At 39.4% G+C, this 25,171-nt stretch overlaps 1 protein-coding gene and 1 long non-coding RNA gene across 6 annotated transcripts in view; one reads left to right on the top strand and one right to left on the bottom strand.

Annotated features, from left to right (window-relative positions):
• SEPHS1 (selenophosphate synthetase 1) overlaps positions 1-12,184 on the bottom strand; it is a 38,921-nt gene extending 26,737 nt beyond the window's left edge. Inside the window, exons 1-3 of one of the 5 annotated variants that reach the window (XM_072653288.1) lie at positions 11,824-12,184; positions 8,396-8,665; positions 776-879 (exon numbers count right to left, since the gene is read on the bottom strand). In XM_072653288.1, the coding sequence (XP_072509389.1) occupies positions 776-879; positions 8,396-8,588 (297 nt within the window). In that variant the 5' untranslated portion in view covers positions 8,589-8,665; positions 11,824-12,184. Of the gene's footprint in view, positions 1-775; positions 880-8,395; positions 8,666-9,997; positions 10,713-10,769; positions 10,994-11,823 lie in introns of those variants that run through there. The other 4 variants (XM_072653292.1, XM_072653289.1, XM_072653290.1 and 1 more) reach the window with 4 other exon arrangements.
• A 95-nt stretch (positions 12,185-12,279) lies between these two features.
• Positions 12,280-24,892, top strand: LOC140533511 (uncharacterized). The gene is made up of 3 exons (XR_011976946.1): positions 12,280-13,089; positions 21,365-21,409; positions 21,736-24,892. It is a non-coding gene; the product is annotated as an uncharacterized lncRNA (long non-coding RNA).
• The last annotated feature ends 279 nt before the right edge of the window (positions 24,893-25,171 follow it).

Below are 25,171 nucleotides of genomic sequence, written 5' to 3'. Positions count from 1 at the left end.
CAAAAAAAATCTGAATCCATGTCTAAGGAGTCTATTTTTGATGAGATATGCAGTACCTCCACTTCTGTTAGAAAACAATGAAGACTTAGTTCAAATTCTACTTTCTAAAGTAGGCCATTTTTAATCTCCTAACTACTAGAACCTTCTCCTCTGAGGTTGTCTTCTACCTCTCCTACATATATATATCCTAAGGGAAAGGGACCATGTTTTTACTTTTTTGTAACCTCAGTGTTTAGTATATTGTAATAACTTAATAAATATTCAATGACTTAATAAACACTCATTGAAATAATGATTCAGCTGATGAATCAGTTAGTTTGCTGAACTGGCATTTTTCCTCCTCTCTCTTTTTCTGATTACAATGGTTTGGATATATTAGAAAATGAGAATGATGTCTAAACAAAAGAGAGAAATAAAAATTGAGTACTTACACCTAAAGTACAAGTGTGCTAAGGTTTATTAGGGTATAGTCAGGGTAACAGAGAGATGGAAAGAAAACCACACAAATATTTATCATTCGCTGAAATAGTTAAAAATGAGTAAGTGTATGTGCACAAAAATATACATAAAAGACTATGAGAGCTCCCCAATTTTTACTTAACCAGTTTGCTTATCTTTATATAATTTATTGTTCATGTTATCAAATGTGAATAGTGAACACAATAAATGGCTGTAGCATACAGTGTATGTGGGTGCATGGGATACAGAATAATTTGGATGTTGTTCTTTTAAAATAAATCTGGTTGAAATACAGAAAAGCATGAGTCAGACTCACCATCATGTAAGGATCATCCACAATAGGATAAATGTAATCTGTGGTCTGAACCAAGGAAAGACCACCATGTCTCAAAGGAATAACACAAGTGTCCATTCCAATGCCTGTAAAGAACAGAATTATCATCAACAGATCCCTCATTAGAAAAAGGCTGTCACTATCTCTTACAATTAGGTTCTGGATCAGAAGGAACTTGTTTAATACTATAAGGTGCCAAGAAAGCAATGTGGTTCTTATCAAAAAGCATGACAGAAGTAAATGTGAAACACAACCAGCCTAAGTAATGTAAGAGCCAAAAAAAAAGCATAAAAGAACCAAATGTCCATATACCATTATATTTTTACCATTATTAATATAGCAGTCTAAGTGAAAACTTAAGTTTAATGAAAATTCTTTCCATAAAACACTCGTGAATAACACAACTATTTTTGTACAGTACTAATCTGTGTGATTTCTTACAATCTGCCAGATCCTTTAAGTAAGAATTTATTTAACAATCATCTGGTATCAGACAATGGGACTAAGGGTGCTTAGTTTGCAACTGCAAATTTTTATACAGCATCCTGCTTTCTGATCAACAAGTTTGCACAGTATTTTACATAAAAAAGTTTTTTCTTTTGGTCAGAAATACCATAAAACCAGAATGGCTCTATAATTCCTAAAGAAACACATATACATTTAGATACAACATTATAATCATTCCGAAAACCATGTGGAAGCACTATTAAATAGCATTTCTTGAGATGAAAGATATGATTTTTAAAAAATTACTAAAACTCCCCTTCTAATAAATCAAATCTTCATTAATTCAGAGTCTAAAACCAGTGATATGACTTTACAGTGGCATTCTTTATGATAAAGACTTTGATATGCAAGTTAAGTGTAAATATGCTCAAAGGAAAATATTTAAGTCTCTTAATAATAACACATACATACACAGTGCTTTAGAACTCATAAATTATGTGAAGTTGTTGCAGAAGTGTCATTTCCCCCATCTTACAGGTGCAGAGAGGTAAGACTTTTCTACTCTCATATAGAGCAGTCACAGAAGTATTAAGTGTTTGAGACTAGAATTGAAACCCAGATCTCTCAACCCCCAAGTTTGGAGCTTCTTTAAGTAACAGATGATACTTATACAGCATTTTAAATCAATCAATAAATATGTATTTATGAAGCACCTACAGGGTGCCAGGCACTGTCTTATGCACTAAACATACAAAAACAAAGAGTGAAACTTTGATCCCTACTCTCAATAAGCTTATACTCTAGCGGAGTAGATGACAAGTACACAAACATGCTCACCGCATAAACATAAAGGTAGCACACACACACACACGTCTGTTATTGTTAATCAGTCATTTCAGTCACATCTGACTTTGGGATTTCATCTGAGATTTTCTTGGCAGAGATGCTGGTGTGATTGGCCATTTGATTTTCCAGCTCTTTTTACATATGAGGAAACTGAGGCAAACAGGGTTAAGTGATTTGCCCAGCGTCATACAGATAATAAGTGTCTGAACTCAGGCCTTCCTGACTTTATCCATTAAGCCACCTAGCTGCCCTGAACACACACACACACACACAAATTACAACGTAATTACAGTTATCCCTTCCATATCTAGACTCCCTGTCATGAGTTCGATATATTGTGAGTTGGCATAAGAAATGAAATAGGAATTTGGGGAGAATTTTACAGAAGCCATGGCTGACATATGAAGGTCAGTAGATGACATAGAGCCTATGACCAAATACTAAACCCAAATTTTACAACATGGTACTGTATTCACTCTATAAAAGAAAAAAATCATACTTTTTCTCTGGTACAAAGAGATGGTCAAAAAATTTTATATAGATTTTCCAGACTAAGGGGGCAAGATGTGGAAGGGATAACTGTAATTACAAAAATAATTACATATAAAGTATTACGGGAGAGGGCACTAGCAGTTTGAGGTAGGAGGAGGGGAATCAGGAAAGACTTCAGGCAAAAAGCTGGTGCCTAAACATCATCTTCAAGTAAGAGGGGTCTCTATGAAGTGGAGGTAGAAAAAGACTGCATCAAAGGCATGAGAGCCACCCACTGCAAAGACATGGAGAATGGAAGACGGAGAGTGCCCAGGACAAGTGAGGAACAGAGAGACAGACAGTCTGGTAGATTCTCAGAGTTTGAAAGAAAAGTGGATCCAGACAGTGTAAGGTTTTAAAAGCTAAATGAGGAGTTTATATCTTAAGGTCTACAGCTTTAAAGTATAAAAACTGATTTACAAACACCTCATTTGATCCTCATAAAAACTCTGATATATGTATATACTAAGAGACATATTCTTACTTTACCAAAGAGGAAACTGAAGCTGGTCACAAAGTTGTTAATTATCAGGGGCTTGAAAGTCAACTGTTTCTAAACATTTAGAGGTATCAACTGATATCAACTCTTAAATAATTCTTATCTATTCCTGGGGTAATATGATTTAGTGATAATAGCATTGGATCTGAGGACCAAAAGTGTGACAGCTGACTCTAGCCCATCTAGAAGGACAATTGTGGGCAATTTTTCTGAACTTTATTTTTCTTGTCTGTAAAATGGGGACATCTACCTGACAGGATGTCACAGGAACATTTTTGTCACATACATCAAATGCTACACACACACACACACACACACATATATACATGTAGCTTTTTATTTTCAAATCAAGTTCAGATGGCTACTATAGGTATTTTTAAGTTAATATAACTACATTTTTTAAGAAATTTAGCTGTTTTACAAATTCTAATTGGCTTTTTCTCTACTTCATTCTGGTGAGAAGGGTTGTAATATATATTTTTAACAGGATAGTTCTTAGCATGAACACATGTACATTCTAGTTTTTATATCCTCCTACATAATATTTAAACAATACAGTCAAACAAGTAAAGGCACACAAAGTTACAATGAAATTTATAAAACATGAATTTTAAAAAACCTTGTAGAATTAGGATTCAAAACTAAACAAAGATAAATTAATCCTGAATCAAATACTTAAAATGTTCCCATACTATAATTTATATTTAAAATACAGGACTTGAGGAGGCCAAAGAGATTGATAAACAGGCTGTCTATAAACTTAAGTCTGCACAAAAATGACAATTTTATTCATGTACCTGAATCAGCATTTGGACAATGCCATAAATAACTTCATACATACATACATATACACATATTTTATACACACACACACACACACACACACAGATATACATATGCATATACAGACATATACACACATAATTTATGTGCATATATAATGTAGTACATATATATATGTATATTTTAAAATACAAATTAATCCTAGCACTAGTTCCTTATGCAGATAATTTTTCACTTCTTTTTCCATCACTACAAATCCAAAACAGAAACAAGTCTAGCAAGACCCATAAATCCCAGGGAAACAGTATTTCTTATTCAGCAAAGCAGAAAAGTTAGGGCATAACTCAGTGGTGCAAATGAGATTTTTGTTTCAGAAACAGTAGGGTTACTAGTTCCATGAACTAGATAATTTCACTAGTAATCATTTTTTGTTTGTATTCAGACAAAGATGCTTGTAATAGTACAAGGAATTAATCAAACAGCATGTTCCCAAAACTTCACAAGAAACTTTGTCTAAAAAAAAAAAGTGGCATATTGGCCAGAGCACTGGCTAGGAAGTCAGAAAGACCTAAGTTTGAATCTTGCCTCTGACATCTGCCTCTTTAGGCCTTAGTTTCTTTTCTGTAAAATGGAGATAACATCCATGGAGACCTTTTGATCTTATGGTTATATTACATATAGAAATATCTATGATCCCTAATTTTGCAAACTTTAAAAAGCTATGTAAATGTGAGTTATGATCTTAACAACAAGTGTCAATGTCGGTGTAAATGTCATGAGGACAGGAGTCATATCTTCTTGAATAGTATCTACAGCCCCTAACTCATTTGAATGCTCCCTAATTGAACAGACATTTTGAAGATAAATTCCTATCTGCTTTAGAAAAGTAAAATGTACTTTTTTTCTCCCTTGAATTTTCACTTCATAAAATCATAATCTTAAAGCAAAAAAAAAATCTCAAAGGTCCAACTTCTATTCAAAACAGGAAATTCTCCTTAATATATTCCTAATATGGGGTCATCCAAGTCTCTACTTGAAAACTTCCAAAGGCCAGGAACTCACTATCTGAGGCAGCCCAAGCAATTCTGAAACCATTCCAATAATTTAGTCTCAATTTTCTTGGGCATCATATGAGGATAATAATACCCACAGAGTGAGGCAGCATGTCCAAGTGTCTAGAAAGACGACCTCAGAGTCAAAAAGACCCAGTTCAAGTCCATCTCAGTAAACACTGGATGTGTGAAGTTGGGCAAGTTCTCTTAACCGCTTGATGCCCCAGGCAACTGTCTAAAACCATAAATGTCAGAAGATGGGTAGAAGAAGTTCCTCACTCAAAGCTCCCTACACTGATTACTGAGGTAAAAATAAAAGACTCAAAAAAAACCAAAACAAAAATCTCTAGTACCTAGCTCACTGGATCATTGTGAGGATAAAATTATTTAGTGTTCGTTGAGATTAATCCCAACTGCCTTTCAGCAACTTCTACTCGTCAGTTCTAGTTTTCCCTTCAGGGGCCAAATAGAAGTTTAATGGCTCTCCTAGATGATAGTTCTTCAAATATTTGAAGACACATAACATATCCTTCCCTTGGTTTTCCCTTTGGTACATTAAACATCCTCATTTCCTTCAATTCAGCTTTGGATGGCACTGTAGGTGAGAAAGCCTACAGAAAGAGCTACTAAAGAATAACTGTTGAATTTATTAGTTTTCAAGTATAAATCAAAGAACTTGATACATGATTTACATGAAAACATATTATCTGATTTACATTTTTACTTACAGCTTTGATTTGTTCATAATGTATTTCGATAGATTGCCCAATCTCCAGAAACTTCCTTAGTCTCATATTTTTAGAAGTTTTTTTATAATATAGGAATATCTTTTAATGTTTGATCACGTGCAATTTATCACTGGAGTATCTCAAAGTATACTGGAATTCTAGGTATTCTGACAAGGATGAAAAAGGAGCAAGCAGCTTATGTTGTTTGCATGAACTCTTTGAGAACCTGAACTCTTTAAAGCATGAGGCATCTATCCATCAAGCTCAATGCCTGTCAAGGATCTGTAAATCTGCCTACCTCTGTTCTAAAACACCTGATATAAGAATCTCAAAGGGAGAACTGTATCCCAGGTTTTATTCATTTGTTTATAAACTCAATCACTTTATAAATTATTTTCAAAAATAGATTTCAAAAATCATGAAGCATAGCATGTCATGGACTCAACTCCCTCAATTAAAAGGGAGCCACATTACGTTTTCACTGGTAACTCTGAGTCTTGATCTCAAAACTTTACAGAGGCACATAATAGACTTTTCCTGATATCATTATATTTTACATGTGGAGGGCTAATAACAAGTCACTGGCCAGGCTGTGACTTCATGAATTAGCATGACAGAACAAAATAAAATTTGGATGTCATGATACCTAGCTCTATCTTTTGAATCCTTACTGCAATGTACAGGGTAGTATAGGAAAACATTAATTCTCCAGAAGCTTCTAGATAACTGAGGATTTACCTAGTAATTTACCTACATATTAACTATTTTAAATGCTAATCTTTATAAAATGTATAGCACTTTTCAGGCCTCTTAAATTAGCCCAGTAAAAGGACACATAATTATACCTTCTATTGATGACTGCCTCCTGTCAAGAACATCGGTTATGGAATCATTGTGAGCACTGGACTTATAATCAAGACCTGGCTCTCCCATTTAAAGCCCTGGGACCACTGTTAAGTTACTTTACTCTATAAAGCATTAGTGTCCTCTGTAAATCCAGGAGAATAACACTTGAACTATTTACCTCACTCAGTTGTGGAGAAAGCACTTTATAAAAGCTAAAGTGATACATAAGTGTAAACTATTATTTCCGAGCTACAGTTACTGCTACCCTCCAGGGATACTATCAGGATCTACTAAGGAGTGTGAGGCTATTTGCCGGTGTGCTAAATTGTCACAGACAATTTGCTTTCTTCCCAATGCTTTGAATGGTTCATAGATTTAGAGGTCAAAGAACTCTTAGAGGCCTAATTTTTCTGAACCTCTCTCAAAATCAAGCTGTCAAATTCTCAATGCTTTTAAATGGTAATGAATTGCATGTGAAGAGTCAAGAGGTTCTAAGTAAAGGGCCAAGGGAACAAGCATTTACACAGCACCTACAACCTTTCAGGAATAAAATGAATGAGATTTAGGGCATGGGTTTTGATGCGATTACTTTGCCTACTCAGAGGTCTGTGACAGTTCTTTTTGGTTTCAAATCAGATAAGTGAGGTTGTGGATTAAAAAAGTGAAGCCAAAGTGATATTCAAAACAAAGGACTTAAAATTTTGCCCCTTGGAGCTAAAGAATATAACTGAACATTAACAATAACATCATCTAGTAATTACCCTTTTTATTCAACTAAGTGGTTTATTTCCTCTACCAGTTTATTTAACACCTTGATAGACCTAGTCTTCATGTTTCCATCTCTTCTCTGACTCATGATATTAACTTAAATAATATTTTAATCTGAAGCACCCTGTATGACTATATTAAAGACATTATAGAAAAAAAAAACCACCCCAAAACTAAAAAACCATAATACTAGACAAAGTATGGAACAAATCAAATAAGTTCATACTGGAACCACAAGCTATAGAAATTCCCAGGAAACAGATCACACTCTCAGAGTTCAAACTGACCATTTGCTTGTACTGTGTGCTTATCAACCTAGCAAAACGAAACCTCCATTAACCAGAACTTAAGCCTGGAAAGAAATTCTCTGCATGATTTTTATAAGAGACAAGTCACTAGATAACCAATTAATACCAGGAATTTAGTAATGGAAACACAAAATATTCTGAAGTACTGTCCTAGGAACAATACAGAGATCTGGGCTGCCTCACAGAATGCCTCACATTATAACAACCACTGATGTTCACAAGAGCTCCTTCTCCTTTTTCCCCCCAATTGTAGGGTCCTCAAAGAAATACTGCCTGTAAAACAATAAATTTACTGAGACAGAAAGGTGAATTCATACATTCTGCAGGTTGAATTAGATGGCCTCTGAGGTCTTTTTTTAACACTGACATTCTATGGCTCTCAGCAATAAGGTTAAGGTGAGGAAAAAAGCGGGGGAAGTTGCTTGGTATTTAGTTAAACAGGAAATTTAAATACCTAGAACCATCCTAAGAATTCTATTTAATGGAAGGTTTCACTGTCAGAGAATGACAGTCTTACTTTAAAATAGTGGGAGTGCCTCAGTCATATACTATTATCTCCAAAACTATTAGATTATACCCCTGGTGTCATTCAAGACTTTTTTCTAGCATTGAACAAGTTATAATTGTTTAACACAGTTAATTGTGAGTTCCTATTTGGATTTTTGCTTGGATGAAACTGACAAGGTAATACAGTAAAGGTGTTAGAATTAGCACAGAAAAGAAATGCTAGCTATAACTGGATTTGTCCATGGATATGCTACTGAAATATCAAGGTAAAGACATAGTTTGCATACCTAGTCTTGGCATAACTGCCCCCAAAAACTGTTCATCTTCCTGGAAGTGATTCTCTTGTAAGGATTCCAGCAATTTCTGTAGGACATCTTGTGGTACCTTGCAGCCTGTACCCTTCAGTTCAGTGAATCGAGTTAGCCGGAAACTCTTGTCCAATTCATAACTTTCTGGGTTAAAGGATTCCCGAACAGACATGGCTCTTAGGCACACTCACTCACAGTTTAGTCTTTTTCCCCCCTCCTCTAGTCTGTTGGTTTCTTGTCTGGGTCCACCTATATTGAAAGTCACAAAAAGGCAATATTAGAATTTTATCATCTCATACCTTTCAAGTAAAGAGACAGCAAAATAGGAAAAAAAAAGTAATTCCAGCCCCCCCCCCACCCTACCCCAAAGGGCAATCCATAAAGGACTCTTCCACTTCAAGTAATTTAAAGTCAGTAGATAATTGTCTTATATATCACTATTCTTTATACTGACTGTTTTATGAACCAGAACAGAAGAAACACAACTCTAAAAGTTACTTGGATTGGGAAGGGAAGGAGGGGAAGGTTGTATGCATGCACTTGTGTGAGCTCTTTCTCTCAATCTATGTAAAACCCACAGAGCTCATCTAAAGGACAGTATATAATGCCCTAAAACATTATTATATCATAGGGTGAAGACAAAGAAAAGACGATATGAGGAACTGGAGACTTATCAGGCTTATTCATGTAACTGCTTTTCTGAAAAATAGGTCCCAAAGATCCTCAAAGCAAGTAACATTAGAAATTACCAAAAAAACCACTCTCAGACACTTCAGCTAGCAACTAGCATGTAGTATATTTTAAAAGTTTAAAGTTCTTGGCAAAAAATAACTGTTTTTGTGGTAAACCTTTGACAAGGCTACAAATGCTCATTGAGAGAGGTACAAGGCCTGTTAGAAAATCCATGGAAAAGATAGTAATGCAAATTCATCTGATGGAATTCTCTACAATGTCAAAATCTAATTTTAGAAGAAAATGTTTTTACTCTGAGTCAGAGGTATACAACATAATCCAAAACTAATAGGAAGTCTCAGCGAAGTGTACAGTTTTCAAATGGGAATGCCTGTTCTACACAATACAACACAGTTGTACAACATGGTTTTACTCTTGTAGAGTTGCAGATTTTTAAAAAATGAAGTCCTCCCTTCCCAGACAGCAAATATGCTATCCAACAACAGGTTTTCCACGAATCACGGACAAAGCACCATAGGATTCTCTAACAGAGTTTCATTGCAAGGTTAACAATTAAATCCAACTAATGACAGGCGCTAACCGTGCTGTCCAATGCCAAAGGCTGTTCCAATTGGCCTTTCTAGATCTGAGGTCTTTTGAGTTAGATCAAAAACCAAAATTCAGCTCTTGGGTTTAACAAACCTTCAGGAATAATTAAAAAAAAAGTTTAATAGGGTGTGGAATTACACAAGGCAACTCAAGTTTCAGAGTCACTTTCCCCTACAAAACTTCGGATGAAGAACATAATTTCCATTTACAGCAAGTGTTTTCCTCCCTGGTAGGCATACCACTTATTGAAAACACATCTTATAAAGCCTAAGCATGGGCGGGAATCCAAATCTTAGTTACCGAAAAACAAAAACTCCACCAAAAAACCCAAACGTGTCCGGGATGAGCAATCACTCTAGTTCCAACTTGTGGCTGCGGCGCGAGGCCTACACCCCCGGGTACAGACAACCTGTCAAAGACACGGGGTGGCATCCCACCCTCACAGCAAGGGTCGGGGCTGGTCATTGCGTTTGCTTACAAACGCGACTCGGTGATCTAGAGCCAAGTTTGTGCAGAGGGTTTGCACACAAGAGCCTCTCCGTAGAGAAGCACGGCAGAAGCCTCCGGACAAACGGATACATTCCTGCCAGCTTCCAGCCGCCCTGGCCTGGGGACGGGAGGCAGAGACCGGTCCGGACGGCCGGTGCCTGTTTATTTACCAACATTTACGTGTCACTTCCCCGGATTTCAGAGGAAGAAGCTAAGCTGTGAGGGGCAGGGATCTCCCAGCCCCGGCGCTCTCCCACGGAACCCGAAGGAGAACGCGAGCCGCCGGAGAAGCGGTTCTGGAAGGGGGAAAACAGGAAATTCCTCTTTTTTGGCCCGCGATGGGGAGAGCCGGGGAATGGTCGGGGACAAGGGCGATCTCCGCGGAGGGGAAAGTCAATTTGGTTAACGCGAGGCTGCCCCTCCTCCGGCTTCTCCCGCCCCCAGATGTTTACGATACTTTAACACTAGGACATGAATAAGTAGAGGCCATTTAACCCCTTCCTCCTCAGGCGCCTTGGAGGGTTACTGAGGTGCTGGGGGGAGGGGAGGGCGCCCCGAGCCCGCGGCCGCAGCCTCCACCTACCTCCCCGCGGCTCCGGGACATAAACAATGGAGCGGGAGGCTGCGCGCGGGGGCCGGGGCGGCGGAGCCGCTGTCCATGCGGCCGCAGGGACGCGACTCAGAGACACCTTAAATGCCAAGCCGCTGCCTTTAAAGGCAGATCAGGCCTCGGCCGCCGCCGGCGCTCGCTCTTTGTGCGCCCGGCGGGGGCGGGGGGGGGCCGGCGCTCTCCACCGGGACATCCTCCACCCCCCCCCGCCCCCGCCCCCGCGGTAGGAACACCCTCTGCGCGCGCCCCCGGCCCCGACCGCCGCTGCCGCCAAAGGGGAAGGAGCGCGCTCCGGAGGCGACCCGAGAGCCCCCCCTCCCTCCATCGCTCAGTCTCGGTGCGGGGAGGGAGAGGGCGAAGGGCCTTTTTTGGGGGGCGCTAGGTAACAAGAGCAAGTGTCACGCGGGGAACGGAGTTAACCCTTTGTGGGCGCCCGGAAGGTGCGGAGAGGAGGTGGCGGCGGGGGAGGGAGCGAGTGTGGTGCCGAGAGTGGGGGGGAGGCGGGACGGGAGGCGCCCGGCAGCCGCGCGCGCCGCGCTCCCCGGGACGCCCGAGCAGGATCCCCTCCGTGGCGCGCGCACGCGGGCGCGCGGGGGCCCGCGAGCTGCAGCGGCCAAACAAAAATGTCGGCGGGCGAAAAAATTAACCCGTGGGCTGCCGCCGCAGCCGCCGCCACCCTCCCCCCCCCAGCACACCCCTCCCCTCCCATGTTCCCTCCCTCGCTCGCTCGCTCGCTCGCTCCCTCCCTCCTTCCTTCTCCGGCTCAGAGCGGCTGCTGGTGGCGGCAGCGGCGGAGGCGGCAGCTACGGAGCGGGCGGTGCTTCTTTTTTAAAGCGGCCCCAACCACCCCACACTCCGGCCCCCCGCGCCAAGCTGGGCTCTAGCGGGCCAGCGGTGCACGTCTCCCTGCCGGTCCGGAGCCCCCCGGAGCGGGGGATTTGCAAAGGGCGCTACGGGGCTTATTGATGAATATTCCCCTTTAAGCCAGGCGTGTCTCTCCCCCCCTCCCCCCCAGTCAGGCTCTTACCGGTTCGCTTTTCGCCCTCCTCCTCCTCCTGAAAACGGGACTCCCGGCCGTTCCCACAATGCACCGGGCGCAGCCGGGGCTCCCTTAAGCGTCGCCTGAATAAAAATGCCGCTCCAGGCTGCTGGGAGGCCGCGGAGGAGGGGGTGGGGGGTGGGGGCGAACCCCAGATCCGCACCTGGGCGTCTTGCCGGATCCTCGGCTTTTCACTGCCTGGGTCCCCGGCACCGAAACGGGGCTGCCAAAGGCATGCTGAGCACCAGGTGTGAGGGTCCTTTAAGGGCTGGCTACCTCCCTTTAAGGGGCGGTAGGGGCAGGAGACCTCGGAGCTGTTCGGTGGCGTGCGTGCGGCTCGGGAAAGGGGAGGGGGGGGAATGCCTAACCCTGAGCCATGCAATGATTGGTCTCGGGGGAGCGGGAGGAGGACTGGGGGGGTGGGGGGGCGTTTGCAAACTCCTGGTGCCACAGGCATCCGTTGCATGATGCAAAGGGATTGGTTTCAAAAGTTACGAGTTGTATTGGCATGGACAGATGGGCTCGCCGGCGCGTGGGGCTTCTGGTCGACCTAGACTCGGACGCGTTCCAGCGCCGGGGACCATCCTTCCCGACGTATCCGGGCTGAAGCGCGCTACGTGGGGCACGTTCCTCTTACCTGCTCCAGAGCGCTTCCTTTACTCCGGACCAGAAAAAACGGATAAAGCCACGCAATTTTTAAAGATGCTTTTTAAAAAAGTATTTACGATAAGAGTTCCAGAAAAAAACGGTTTCTGACACATTTAAAGAATTGGAAATGTACGGGATCCTGTTGATTTGAACATTAATTCATTTCCCTCCTGTTTTATCATTTTACACCGAGAAGATAAACTCTCTTGAAATACAAAAATCTCTAGATTTTTTTCTCTAGAAAACTTTTTTTTGCATATTTTAAGAAGTTGTGGTGGATGTGCAAAGATCAAGATTCTCCTGGCATTACACAGTGGGTGTTCTTTATAGGAATGTAAATATACTTCATTTTAATATTCTTTGAGATGAGGAGGGAAATCATATGAGAACTTGGGACTTAGACTATTTTGTTACTGATTAAATAATAGATATTTTGTTTAATTTTCTCAGACTTCTTTTAGAGGGAGAACAGTAACAAGCAACATTTATGAAGTGCCAGTTTTGCCAAGCTTTGGAAGAAGGTGGAGGAAAATTGGGCATCTAGCAATTCAGCGCTTTCTGAAAGTGTTTTGATAAGGATGATTTCTGACTTTCATATTACATTAGGTTTGTGTCGTTTTTTTAATCTGGATGGCTACTCCTTACATTCCTTTTAGTCACTTGCTGAAGTAAAGTTCATAACTGAGGTAAATGTGGTATAGCCTCACCCCGCTCTTTCTTCTTTCCAATAAATGTTGGAGCCTTAATGGTCTATAGTATAGGTGCTGGAATCAGAGGTTTTGCTTGTTGGTGTCCAACTCTTCTGGGCTCTATATGGTCCATGGAGTTTTCTTGGGGAAAGTCTTGGAGTAGTTTGCCATTTCCTTCTCCAGTAGATTAAGGCAAATGAGGCTAAGGGATTTTCCCAGTCACACAGCTAGGCAGAATTTGAACTCAGGTCTTCCAGACTCCAGGCCCAGCTTTTATATCCACTGAGCACCTAGTTGCTATTTTCTGACCTAATTTAGAGTTTTCTTGGCAAAGATACTGAAACGGTTTGCCATTTCCTTCTCCAGCTCGTTTTACCAATGGGTAACTGAGGCCAACAGTGACTTGTCTAGGGTCACCCCACTTCTAAGTGCCTGAGGCCAAATTTGAACTCAGGTCCTCTTGGTTCTTATCTACTCCACTTAGCTGCCCCTGGAGTTGGAGAACCTGGGTTGGAATATTGGCCCAGCTTTTCAGTTTCTGTACATAGCTCTGGGCCTTAATTCCTTGGAAGGGAATGAGCTAGATGATTTTGTGGCTCTCGAAATTTGATCTAACAGAAACATTTGAATGAAAAATAAAGTGGCAAGAGAAAACCTTCATTTGTCTTTGCTTCATTTTATTAATTTAAGTCAAGATGTTCTGAACTGATTTGCTAATGGACCATCTGGGGACTTGAATACTGAAAGAACAGGGACAAAAGTGGTGTTAACTTGACTGCTGGTATCTAATACGTATGGGATAAAGGGAGTGGGAAGATCATAGAAATATGGAAGCAAAATAAAGGATCAAAGGACTTGGTAACAGGAACATTAAAACCTTGTCCAACCTCTTCATTTTCCAAATGAGGAGACTGAGGCCTAGAAAAATTGGGATTTTTTTTTTCTCTTGAGGTCACACTACATGTAAGCACTGTAGCAGAACTAGTAATGAAGTCCAGAGGTAGGAGGTGGTTGGGTCAAAGGAACTGGATTCCAATATCCCCTCTGCCCTTTACAACCTATGTGACCTTGAGTAATGACAGAAACTCTCTGGACCTTAGTTCCCACATCTCTAGAAAGAGGAGATTGAACTGTTGGTCTCACGTCTAGTGCTGGTTTGATGATCCCATGTTCTTCCAGCTCTAAAACCTTTGCTTTTTTATTTTCATAATACTGCATTGCCTCTCAAGCCCATTTTCATACAGAAACTGTTTCTATGCAATATGTATTTAAAATATTTTAATATTTAATGTTTTTAGGGGAAAATGTCACTGGTATTTAAATGGAATCCATCTTGGGCAGATAATTAAAACAGCAGTTTTTATTTAAACTTTTTTAGGAAAACATAGAAGCATAAGTTCTATGTTTCATAGAAGGAATATTATGTAAGATTCTATAGCTACAAAGAATTCTCTGCTGAACAGTTCAAAATTCTTGTGAAAAATAATAATAATCCCTGATATTGTCAGGGTAGTACTTTATGGTTTTAAGGTGTTTGCTTAGTATATTCTCACTTAATGACTGTATTTTTCTTATTTCTATCACTTTAAGCAAAAAACCTTCACATTGTTTTTCAGCTAATATCTATTCTCCAAACACATACTCATTGCCCTGGACAAACTTATCATTTTATTAGTTCTTAGTTATATGTTTATTGTATAATGTTACATGTTTGTAGACATTCCTTCTGCTCCTCCTCCTCTTCTGTGAAAAAAGGAACTATGTTGTCATGAACTTTGTACCATATGGCCACCTCGCACAGCATTTTGGACATAGTATTTAACAGAGGGCTGAATGCTAAATAAGTGCTGTTGTTTTTGTTTAGTTGTTTCAGTCGTGTCTGACTCTTTGTGATCCCATTTGGCAAAGATACTGCAGTGGTTTGCCATTTACTTCTCCAGCTCATTTTACAGGTGAGGAAACCGAGGCAAACAGGGTTAAGTGACTTGCTCAGGATCACAGCTATTGTCTGAGGCCACACTTGAACTCTGGTCTTCCTGACTCCAGGCCAGTTCTCTATCTACTTTGACACCTAGCTGCTCCACTAAGTAAAAGAATCACCTTCAAATAGGAAATCTTGAGAGTGGACTTAGATATTTTTTTAAAAATTGAATTAAGTTGTTTGTTTCTTTTTACACCCTTAAGATCAAATAAAACAAATGTTTTCTACAAAGTAGAACAGAAGATTGTAAAGCACTGAACTTAAAGTCAAAGTAACCTGGGTTCAAACTCTTAGCATAAACTTTCTCATCTGTAAAGTGAGGATAATAATACCCCCTAGTAGATAGTTATGGCAAAAGAAATAACATGGCAAATGCTTTGCAAATCTTAAAGTGCTATATAACTGCTTAATATTATTATAAAACTTTGAATATATTATGTACAACTTGTTTTTTCTTTACATAATAAATTCAACATGTAACTTTCAAAGCTGTACTGCTTGTCTGCATTTTCTTCTGAACTCTTGTTCTCTGGATTTGAAAAGTACTTAAAAATCTTTTCTTTTTCAACCCTATTGCCACCTCTTTCTCCCTCGCACTGCCTTTCCCTCATAAAAAAAAAAAAAAGGAAAACAAACCTTTGTAAAATAAAACAAATTCCACATTGGCCGTGTTCGTACATGTATGTTTCATTCTGTGCCTTGAGTGTATCATCTCTCTCAGGATGTGAATAGTGTGCTTCATTAGCCCTCTGGAATCGTGTTGGTAATTACATTGATCAGAGTTCTAAAGTCTTTCAAGGATGTTTATCTTTACAATATTATTATTGTATAAATTGTTCTGGTTCTGCTCACTTCACTCTCCATCATTTCTTACAAAGTCTTTCCTGGGTTTGTTTGAAAACATTCCTTTTGTCATTTTTTTGCTATCCAATAATGTACCATTACATTCATATACCATAATTTAAGCCATTCCCCAGTTGATAGGCATTCCTTTAGTTTCCACTTCTTTGCTATTATAAAAAGAGCTGCTATAGATATTTTTGCATAAACAGTATGTAACTCTTTGATCTCTTTAGTAGAGAGAGGCCTAGTAGTTTATTGCTGGGCCAGGGGGTATGCATAGTTTAGTAACTTTCCTAATTGCTTTCCAGATTGGCTGGACTAATTCACAGCTCCATCAACAGTGCATCACTGTGTTCTCAAAATACTTGCAACAATCATTAGTTTTCTTTCTTTTTTTGTCATCTTTGAGTTGTTTTAGTTTACATTTCTCTATAGTAATTTGGAAAATTTTTTCAAAATGTTTGTATTTGCCCTGACTTGGCTTGGTTTCCCAATATGTTGTAAACTCCCAGAGAACAGGGAAAGATATTTGTTAGGATGTCAGGAACATGAGTGCATGTTTTTTACTTGACTGCCAGATTGAAAAGGGAAACAGCCTTAGGTGGAGAGTTATACATAGTCTTACCCAGAACAGTTTCACACTTAAAAGAGAAAATCCTCTCTATTTTATTTTAGAAACACAGATCCTGAGTCATTAGCGTCATTCATATTTGCTAATTATCTGAAATGAATTAGGAATGTTACCTGGGGTCATATAGAGTGCTGACAAGATGTACATGTTCAAAGGTATTTAGGTTCTAATGAAATGAGATTTTCAGAGCATAAATTGTTGTTTGTTTGGCTAGTTTGTGTCCTGTTAGGAAGCTGGAAAGATTTACTGGGAGTGTTTCAGCCAAGTGATTGTTCACATCTAATTTTGAAGAGCTTCGTCTGAGAATCATTTAGAATACTGAAAACTAAGGACAAATTAAAGTAGAAAATGGGGATAGTAAGATTTCAATAGTATTGTTTTAATAAGACAGTTAACACAATCTGGAGTTAAATTAATAGAAGCTATAATAACAGAGATGATCCTCCCACTGTATGCTGTCCTGGTCAGACAATAATCTAAAGAACCTTGTCTAGTTCTGAGGGCTACTTCTTAGGCAGTATATTGTTAGTCTATAAAGCATGCAGCACAGTAGATAGAGCACAAGGCCTGGAGTCAGGAAAAGGAGTCTTCCTGAGTTCAAATTCAGCTTCAGACACAAGCTGTGTGACCTGGGGCAAATCACTTAACCCTGTTTTCCTGAGTTTCCTCATTTCTAAAATGAGCTGGAGAAGGAAATGGCAAACCACTCGAGTATCTTTGCCAAGAAAATCCCAAATGAGGTCATGAAGAGTCTGACATAACAACAAAGCATGCAAAGGAGGGGGGGACCAAGATGGTGGGGATACTGAATTCTATACCCTATGGGGATCAGTTGGGCGCACTAGCAAGTGTTTAGCCTAAGAAAGAGAAGATTAAGATGGGGAGGGAAAAGGGGGGTAGAAAAGAGGATGGAGGTGGGAAAAAAAGCAACATGGTAGCTACAGAGGAGCAATATATGTTTGAATGAGTGAATAGATTTTTAAAAAGCATTTATGTTAAGCACTATGTGCCAAGTATTGTGCTAATTGCTGAGGAAAAAGACCATCATTGCTGCCACAGAGCTCATACCCTAGTGAGGAAGACAACACATGTAGGATAGTTCAGCTGAAATTAATGGAAAAGTCTGAAGTCATTAGCCCCACAGGGTGGCCAATATTTTTGGTAAAGGGAGAGTGGGCCTAAGGGTCAAAGTGGACAGGAGATGCTTGGTTCCCTCCAGTAATCACAGAATGGGAGAGGGGAGGGGTGGATCAGTGTCAGAGCAGACCAGGATGGGGAAAGAGGAAGTGGAAACTGACAAGAAGGTTGGGGGTAGGCTCTGTGACAATCCAAAATGGAGAAAAAGAGGTTAGGTCCAACTTGACAATAGCTTGGATCTAGGCCCTCCAAGTGTCTTCCGTGGAGGAGGAGAGAATTGTTGAAAAGCATAGTAGAGCACTGGATTTAGTGTAGAGGATCTGAGTTTGAATGCCATCTCAGTCACTTACCTTTGAGTCCTTGAATAAATTGCTTAATGTCTTTGGAACTGTCTCTTCCTCTATAAAATGAGTTGGTTGGATTTTGTGACTTTTAAATACACCTCTAAACCTGTGATCTAATTACCTTCCAGGCTTTGAAGGGTCATCTTGTGCAGAAGAAACGTTCTATTTGGTTTCTAAGAATAAAACTAGGATCACGGGATGGAAAGTAGGGAGTCAGATTCCAACTTAATATCCCAACAATTAGATTAGATGCAACTGGGTGGTACAGTGGTTAGAGCACTGAGCCTTAGGAAGACTTTATTTCAGATTTGGTCTCAAATATTTAGTAACTGTGTGATTTTGGGCAAGTCACTTAGCTGATGACTACCTCAATTTCTTCAACTGTAACTTGGGGATAATAGTACCACCTACCTCCCAGGGTTGTTGTGAGGCTCAAATGAGATAATATTTGTAAAGCATTTAGTACAGTGCCTGGCACAAAGTAGACACTAAATAAGTGTTTGTTTCCTTCCTACCTACCCCACAGTGTTAACTTAAAAGATGGATTCATCCTCACTAGCCTCTTATGCTAGCCTTCCAATTGGTCTCACTGTCTCAAATCTTTCCCCAATCCATCCTTCTAGCTGCCAAAGTAATTTTCCTAAAGCTCCCATAGATCTGACCATATTATTGCACTCCTCAGTAGACTCCAGTTGCTCTCTGTTACTTCTAGTATCAAATATAAACTGTTTGGCATTTAAGTCCCTACACAAGCAGCATCCCACCTACCTTTCCAGCCTCACTACACATTCCCTTCCACGTCTTCTGTGATTCATCCAAACTGGCATTATGCAAGTCATTCCATGTCTTGTCTTTATGCCTTTGCATTGATGGTCCTCCATGTCTGGAAAGCATTTCTTCCTTGGAAATCTTTTGTTTGTTTAAACCCTGTGCCTAAATCCAGGATTCCTTCTGCTATGCAGACTCCTTGGTATTATCTCACTTGTGTCCTGTATATATGCCCTTCTGATTCCCTTCTCTTCTGGTAACAGCTTGTGTCCCTAAAGTGTTTTGTTTGCCTTTCTTTGCCTAAGATGCCTTCTGCCTGGGGGACTGTGGCTGAGTGATGAAAGCACAGGTCTGAACCAACTCAGATTAACTTCAATGATCATTCTGGAGAACAGATGATGGAACATGTTTCTCTCCTTTTAGTTGAGAGGTTGAGTCAAGAATGTTAGTTTTGCTTAACTTTCCCCTTTGTTATGGGGAGAGTTCAGTAAGAGTAAAGTGTGGGGTAGTATTTTGGGATGTAAATGAGGAGTAAAAAACAAAAGCATTTATAAGAAAGCATCCTTTTTCTTCTTATTATTATTATTAAAGATAAGACAAGGAAGATATGTTTGCTACCAGCAGATCCTTTCTGTTGTGAATACTGTCTCTGAGCCACTCCCTAACCCAAAGGACAAGTCACTACCTGGAAACTTAGCTCAGGTTGAGTCCCTGAAACCTACATATATCACAAAGTTTGCTCCTTCTTTTTGAATTAAACTGGACACAAGGGCTTGGAAGTTCAATTGCAACATTTCATTTTATCCTTGCAGCAATCCTGGAAGTTGTGTTATTACCATTCCTGTTTTACAGATAGGTATACTAAGGCTGAGAGAGATGAATTGACTTGCTCAGTGACTGAGGTTGGATTTAAAATTTGATTCTTCCTGATACCAGGCCGCAGAATCCTGGCACAGAACTGCCAAGGCAATTAGGTAGTTCTGTGTCTTCTATTAGGACAAGTAGGTGGCACAGTAGATAGAGTGCCAGGCCTGGCATCAGGAATACCTGAGTTCAAATTTGACCTTAGACACTTACTAGTTATGTGACCGTGGGAAAATCACTTTACCCTGTTGGCCTCAATTTTCCTATCTGTAAAATGAGCTGGAGAAGGAAATGGCAAACCATTCTAGTATCTTTGCCAAGAAAACCCCAAAGGAGTCATAAAGAGTCTGACGACCAAAATGACTGTACATCAACATTAGCTGTTATTAATAACCAAGGCACAGGGAAGCCTCTTAGTACTTTCCTTTACCAGTATCAAAAGCCTTGGTCTACAGAAACTTGGGTACAGACCTCTGCTCTGCTCCTGGCATTTCTCCTGCAGTTGTCAGGCAACAAACACCGTATCAACTGTTCCTTGCCCTTTCTGAAGTTACAATGGCTCTTGAGTAGATGAGGAGATAGCACTGGTGATGATGTCATGAGATGCACAAATCTTCAGTTGTAAGTTACCATTGTTGCTGTTTCCAACTCCATTCCTTCCAAGGACTCCTTGCCATGTCTGCTAGTCTGCGCATACTCTTGCACTAAACTCACCCAGAATTACAAGCTGGTCTTCTTTCAGCACACTGATGATGAGGGTCCCCAGGTCTTCCTAAAATTTCGTTGACATCATCAGAGTTTGTGGTGGTGTGGCACTTTCCTGCAAGTGCAATCGCGTTGTTGTGATGCTGCCATTCATTCCTTTGGGAAGGCCAATAGGCTTGTTAACTAGATTTGATTGTAAAATGGAAAAATGTGTGTCCAATTCTGACTTTGGTAAGCTGGCCTTCATTTGCCAGCCTTATTTCATCCAGGACTGCTATTTGGATGCGGTATCTGCTGAGGTCTCCAGCAGCAAGAGCTGTTCATCTTTCAGTGTTGTTTTGTGTTGTGGGGCACATGTCTGTCCTAGACTTAAGAAAGGGAAGAAGATGTTAATAGTACAGATTAAGCTTAGAAGTGTATCCTGTGTACATCATCTTTCTTCCCCCATCCCTAATCCAGTTGTTAAACATTTAACAGCATATCTTAGTAAAGGAAATTACTAAGAGGTTTCCCCTGTGCCTTGGTTATTTATTATAACTGACATAGGACTACCTAATTGCCTTGGCTCTCCTGCCCCAGGGTGGTGTAACCAGGGTACTTAAAGAAAAGAGACAAAGGGAGAACTGTTGGGTTATTCTTTGAAAGCCAAGCATGAAATCTTTGAAAGTAGCTAAGTGGTGCAGTGGATAGAGTGCTGGTTCTGGAGTCAGGAAGAGGTGTTCAAATGTAGCCTCAGATACCAGCAGTGTGACTGAAGGCAGGTCCTGTAACCTGTATCAGCCTCAGTTTCCTCATCTGTGAAACAAGGATAATAATAACACTCACTAGGGCTGTTGTGCAGAAAAAAAAGAGATAATGTTTGTAAAGTGTTTGAAACCTTAAAGTGCTCTATAAATGCTAGCTTTTATTATTTCTGCAGGTTGTAAAGTTTGCTCATCTGAGGATACTGCAAGGGAGGAGCCAGGTGAGTTATGTCATGATTGGGCAATATGAACCAAATAGAGAATCTAGTGATGTATAGTTGAAGAATAACATTGTTATATAATCGCTGTGTTGGCCTTAGAAAAGGAATGAGATAATGCATAGCCCTCCTTTCATTGAAGAGATGGAGTACTATAGTGTGGAATGTTGCATATGTTATCATAAGTTTGTTTTGATTTCTTGGTTTTGTTTGATTGTATTTTTTCCTTCTTTGTTTCAAAAGAAGTGTTATCAGATGAAGCATATCTGGGGGGAAAACTGATGTAACAATTTTAAAAGACATCAATAAAATTTTTTTTTTTTTTAAAGAACCCTGGATTTGGAGTGAGAGGACTTGATTTCAGTCCAAGCTCTGCTATTTACAAGCAATGACCTTCAGCAAATAACCTTATTGGGTCTTAGTTTTCTCATCTGTAAGGTGAAGAGTTTGGACTCAGAATCACAGAGTTATGATGATTAATTAATTACAATATGAAACTACCAAATGGGTCAGCTCCTCTGGGAAGGGGGAGCTCTTTCTGCAGTCTCCATGTATCATCCTTGGTTCTCTGTCTCTGGTGTCTGTCTGTTTGTCTCTCTTTTTCTCTTTGTCTCTCTTTCTCTATCTCTCCCTTCCTTATCTCTTTCTCCCTCTTTCTATCTCTCTCCCCCTCTCTCTACTTCTTGCTTTCTTTTACTTCCTCCCTCTCTGTCCCGTCTTCTTGTCTTCCCCCCTTTCTGCCCCCTCCTGCAATTGGAGAATGCCTTTAGGGCAAAGATTCTTAGCCCTTCTTGTGTCATAGATCCCTTTGGTAGCCTCATGAAGCTTATGGACCCCTTCTTATAAAAAATGTTTTAAAATATTTGGGAAATGCTAAATTTCAGTTAGAGTTTAGTTGAAATAAAGATGTAATTTCCCCCTGCGCCATCCAGGTTCATAGATCCCCTGAAATTTAACCAAAGATCCCATGTTCAGAACTCTTGCTTTATAGCCCATTGAGCAATTAGAAGAACACATAGGATCCTAGGATTTAGAGTTGGAAAGTAACATGCCTTAGTGGATATGTTTGAAACAGATGACCTCTAAGGTTTTGCCAACCTTTTCATGGGGTTCAGGGGTGGGGAACCTGTGGCCTCACGGCCACACGTGGCCCTCTAGGTCCTCAAGTGTGGCTCCTTGACTGAATCCAAACTTCACAGAACAAATAAATCCCCTTAATAAGAGGATAATAAAATGGATAATATAGCTGAAAAGCCAAGAGGAAATTTTAGAAGGAAAAATGGTTAAAATATTTGAGAGTTAACTTACAAAATATATATAGTAGAAATCACATAAATAAGACTACAAAATTATGTTTATAGAAATGATGAAAGACTTAAATAATCAAGAAAGTATTTGTTGAGCTGAGTCAAGCCAATGAAATAAAAATGACAATGAATTTATTACCAATTTTAACAGTATACCAATCAAGTTACCAGTGTCACACTTTTATAGAATTAAACAAAATAACAAAATTCACATGCATTTGAAAGGTCAAAAAATATAGAGAAATAACTTTAAAAGTAGGATAAAGGGGGTTATAGCTCTATCATATCTGTATTATAAAGTAGTAATTATCAAAATGATCTGATGCTGGTATTATCTTTCAGGACAGTTTTCAAAAGGGTTAGGTGTTGGTTGGGGATAGGGCTTGTGAGGAGTGTCCTGGTATACAAACTATATCCTGCACCCTTGTTTTCTCAATACTTCAGGCAGCAGTCTTCAAAATCAAGCATCTCTAAATTTTCACCTGAGATTTAGGGTTCATTGCACACACTGGGCTTGTAGTGTTCCTGCAAACCAGAAGCCCTGTTCTCTAGTTCTGACAAGATGTGTTTCATGTTTTCTTCATGCTAATAAGAACCAATTATCCAATTTTTAGTGTGAGCTTTTGCACTCTGGAACCAGCAAATGCTACAAATCAGGGCATAACTTATAGTTTTATTGATTGTCTAGATTTTAAATAATAAATAATGTATAAATATAATATATAACAATAGAAATATATTATAAACAAATAATATATAAATATAATAATAAATAAATTTAAAATTTTTTAATATGATCGTACTAATTGTTGTTCTAATGTTGAAGTATTTTTCCATCCCTGGTACAAAATCAACTTGGTCCTAGTGAATAATTGTGAAAAAAATATATATAGTTTGCCTAATTAACTTTTTTGCATTAGTTCACTTATCCAGCTTTGTCTCTCTTTGGTATGGTATGGAAAAAATATTAATAATGGAGATTCAACTTAAAAGTGTGTCTGTTCTCTTATTTTCTCGATTTGGTTGTTAAATATTTGCCAGCACACCCCTGACTGAGACTTAGATGTATTGTACAGCACAGTAAGATAGTCAGCACCTTCAATTCTCACTGTCCACAGTGCATGGGATCCTACAAGTCTAGGTAGAATTAATCCAGAAACTTCCTGGGGCAAGGGCTAATTTCAAGGATCTAGCATGGACCTCCAGCCTCAAGCCCACAGTCCTTTGCCTTCTCTAGGAAGGCCTTTCCTGAATCTTGTCTCTCTTAACCCTAGTTGGTGCTCCTTATCCTTTCTGAAATTACTTTGTATTTATTTCACATATATACTGTGTCAGTTTCCTACAAGGGAATGTAACCTCTTTAATAACAGAGACTTTAAATTTTTTTCTCTTTCATTTCCAGCAAAGTTTTATTTTGTATCCTACTACTTACTTTTTGGATGCTATTAATAGCCTCAATTTGTTTTTTTCATTGATTTTCTAGGACTTTTCTTTCTCTTTCTTTCATTCATACTGAATCTCCCTATATGATTCAGGCTAGAAGAAAAGCAGTCACTCATAGGTGGATCCCAATACTGGTCTTCATGGAAGCTTTAATCTGCTTTTTTTTTTTTTTCTGACCTGCTGTTTTTCACCCTTCCTTTGGTGGCCTGGTAGCCCCCCACTTCTAGAAGTTCACAATGTTATGACAGTGGCACCCCGATCAGCCTTAGCCCTGCTACAACTAGGTTTATCTCTCAAGTGACCCACTAGCCCCAGCCTTCCCTGCAGCAGTGATCACTACCACACTACCACAATCAGTTTTAGAGTTTTCTGTAAATCAATATATTATTTGCAGATAGGGATAGTTTTCCATCTTTTTTTTTTGGTCCAATGCTCATTGCCTTAATTTCTTTCTCTTGTCTTATTGCTATAATTAGCATTACTTGAAGCATCCTTGCTTCAACCCTATATTTATTGGGGGAAATTTCCATTGTTTCATTATAACAAAATGATGGGAACTCTAGGTTATAAATAAATGCTTTTGATCATATTAAGGAAATCCCATTTTAAAATACTAGTTGACACAATCAGTTTTTATTTTATTTTTAATATGATTACTAATTGTTGTTCTAATGTTGAAGCATTTTTCCATCCCTGGTACAAAATCAATTTGGTCCTAGTGAATAATTTTGAAAAAAAAAATAGTTGTTTGCCTAATAAACTTGTTTTTGCATTAGTTCTCTTATTCAATTTTATCTCTATTTAGTATGAGTGGTAAGATCATATTTGTTTCATAAAAAGACTTTGGTAGAGTACTTTAACTTTGATAATAATTTGTATAGTATAGGGATTTATTGTTCTTTAAGTGTTTGATGGACTTCACTTGTTTTACATGGGATTCAGAAGTTATTTTCTTTGAGAATTTATTTATGGCTTACTTAGTTTCTGAGGTTGGGTTGTCTAGGATTTCTTTTTT

Source organism: Notamacropus eugenii, chromosome 3 (genome assembly GCF_028372415.1).
Source record: "Notamacropus eugenii isolate mMacEug1 chromosome 3, mMacEug1.pri_v2, whole genome shotgun sequence".
NCBI classification, from domain to species: domain Eukaryota; kingdom Metazoa; phylum Chordata; class Mammalia; order Diprotodontia; family Macropodidae; genus Notamacropus; species Notamacropus eugenii.
This window is presented reverse-complemented; position numbering and strand designations above follow the sequence as displayed.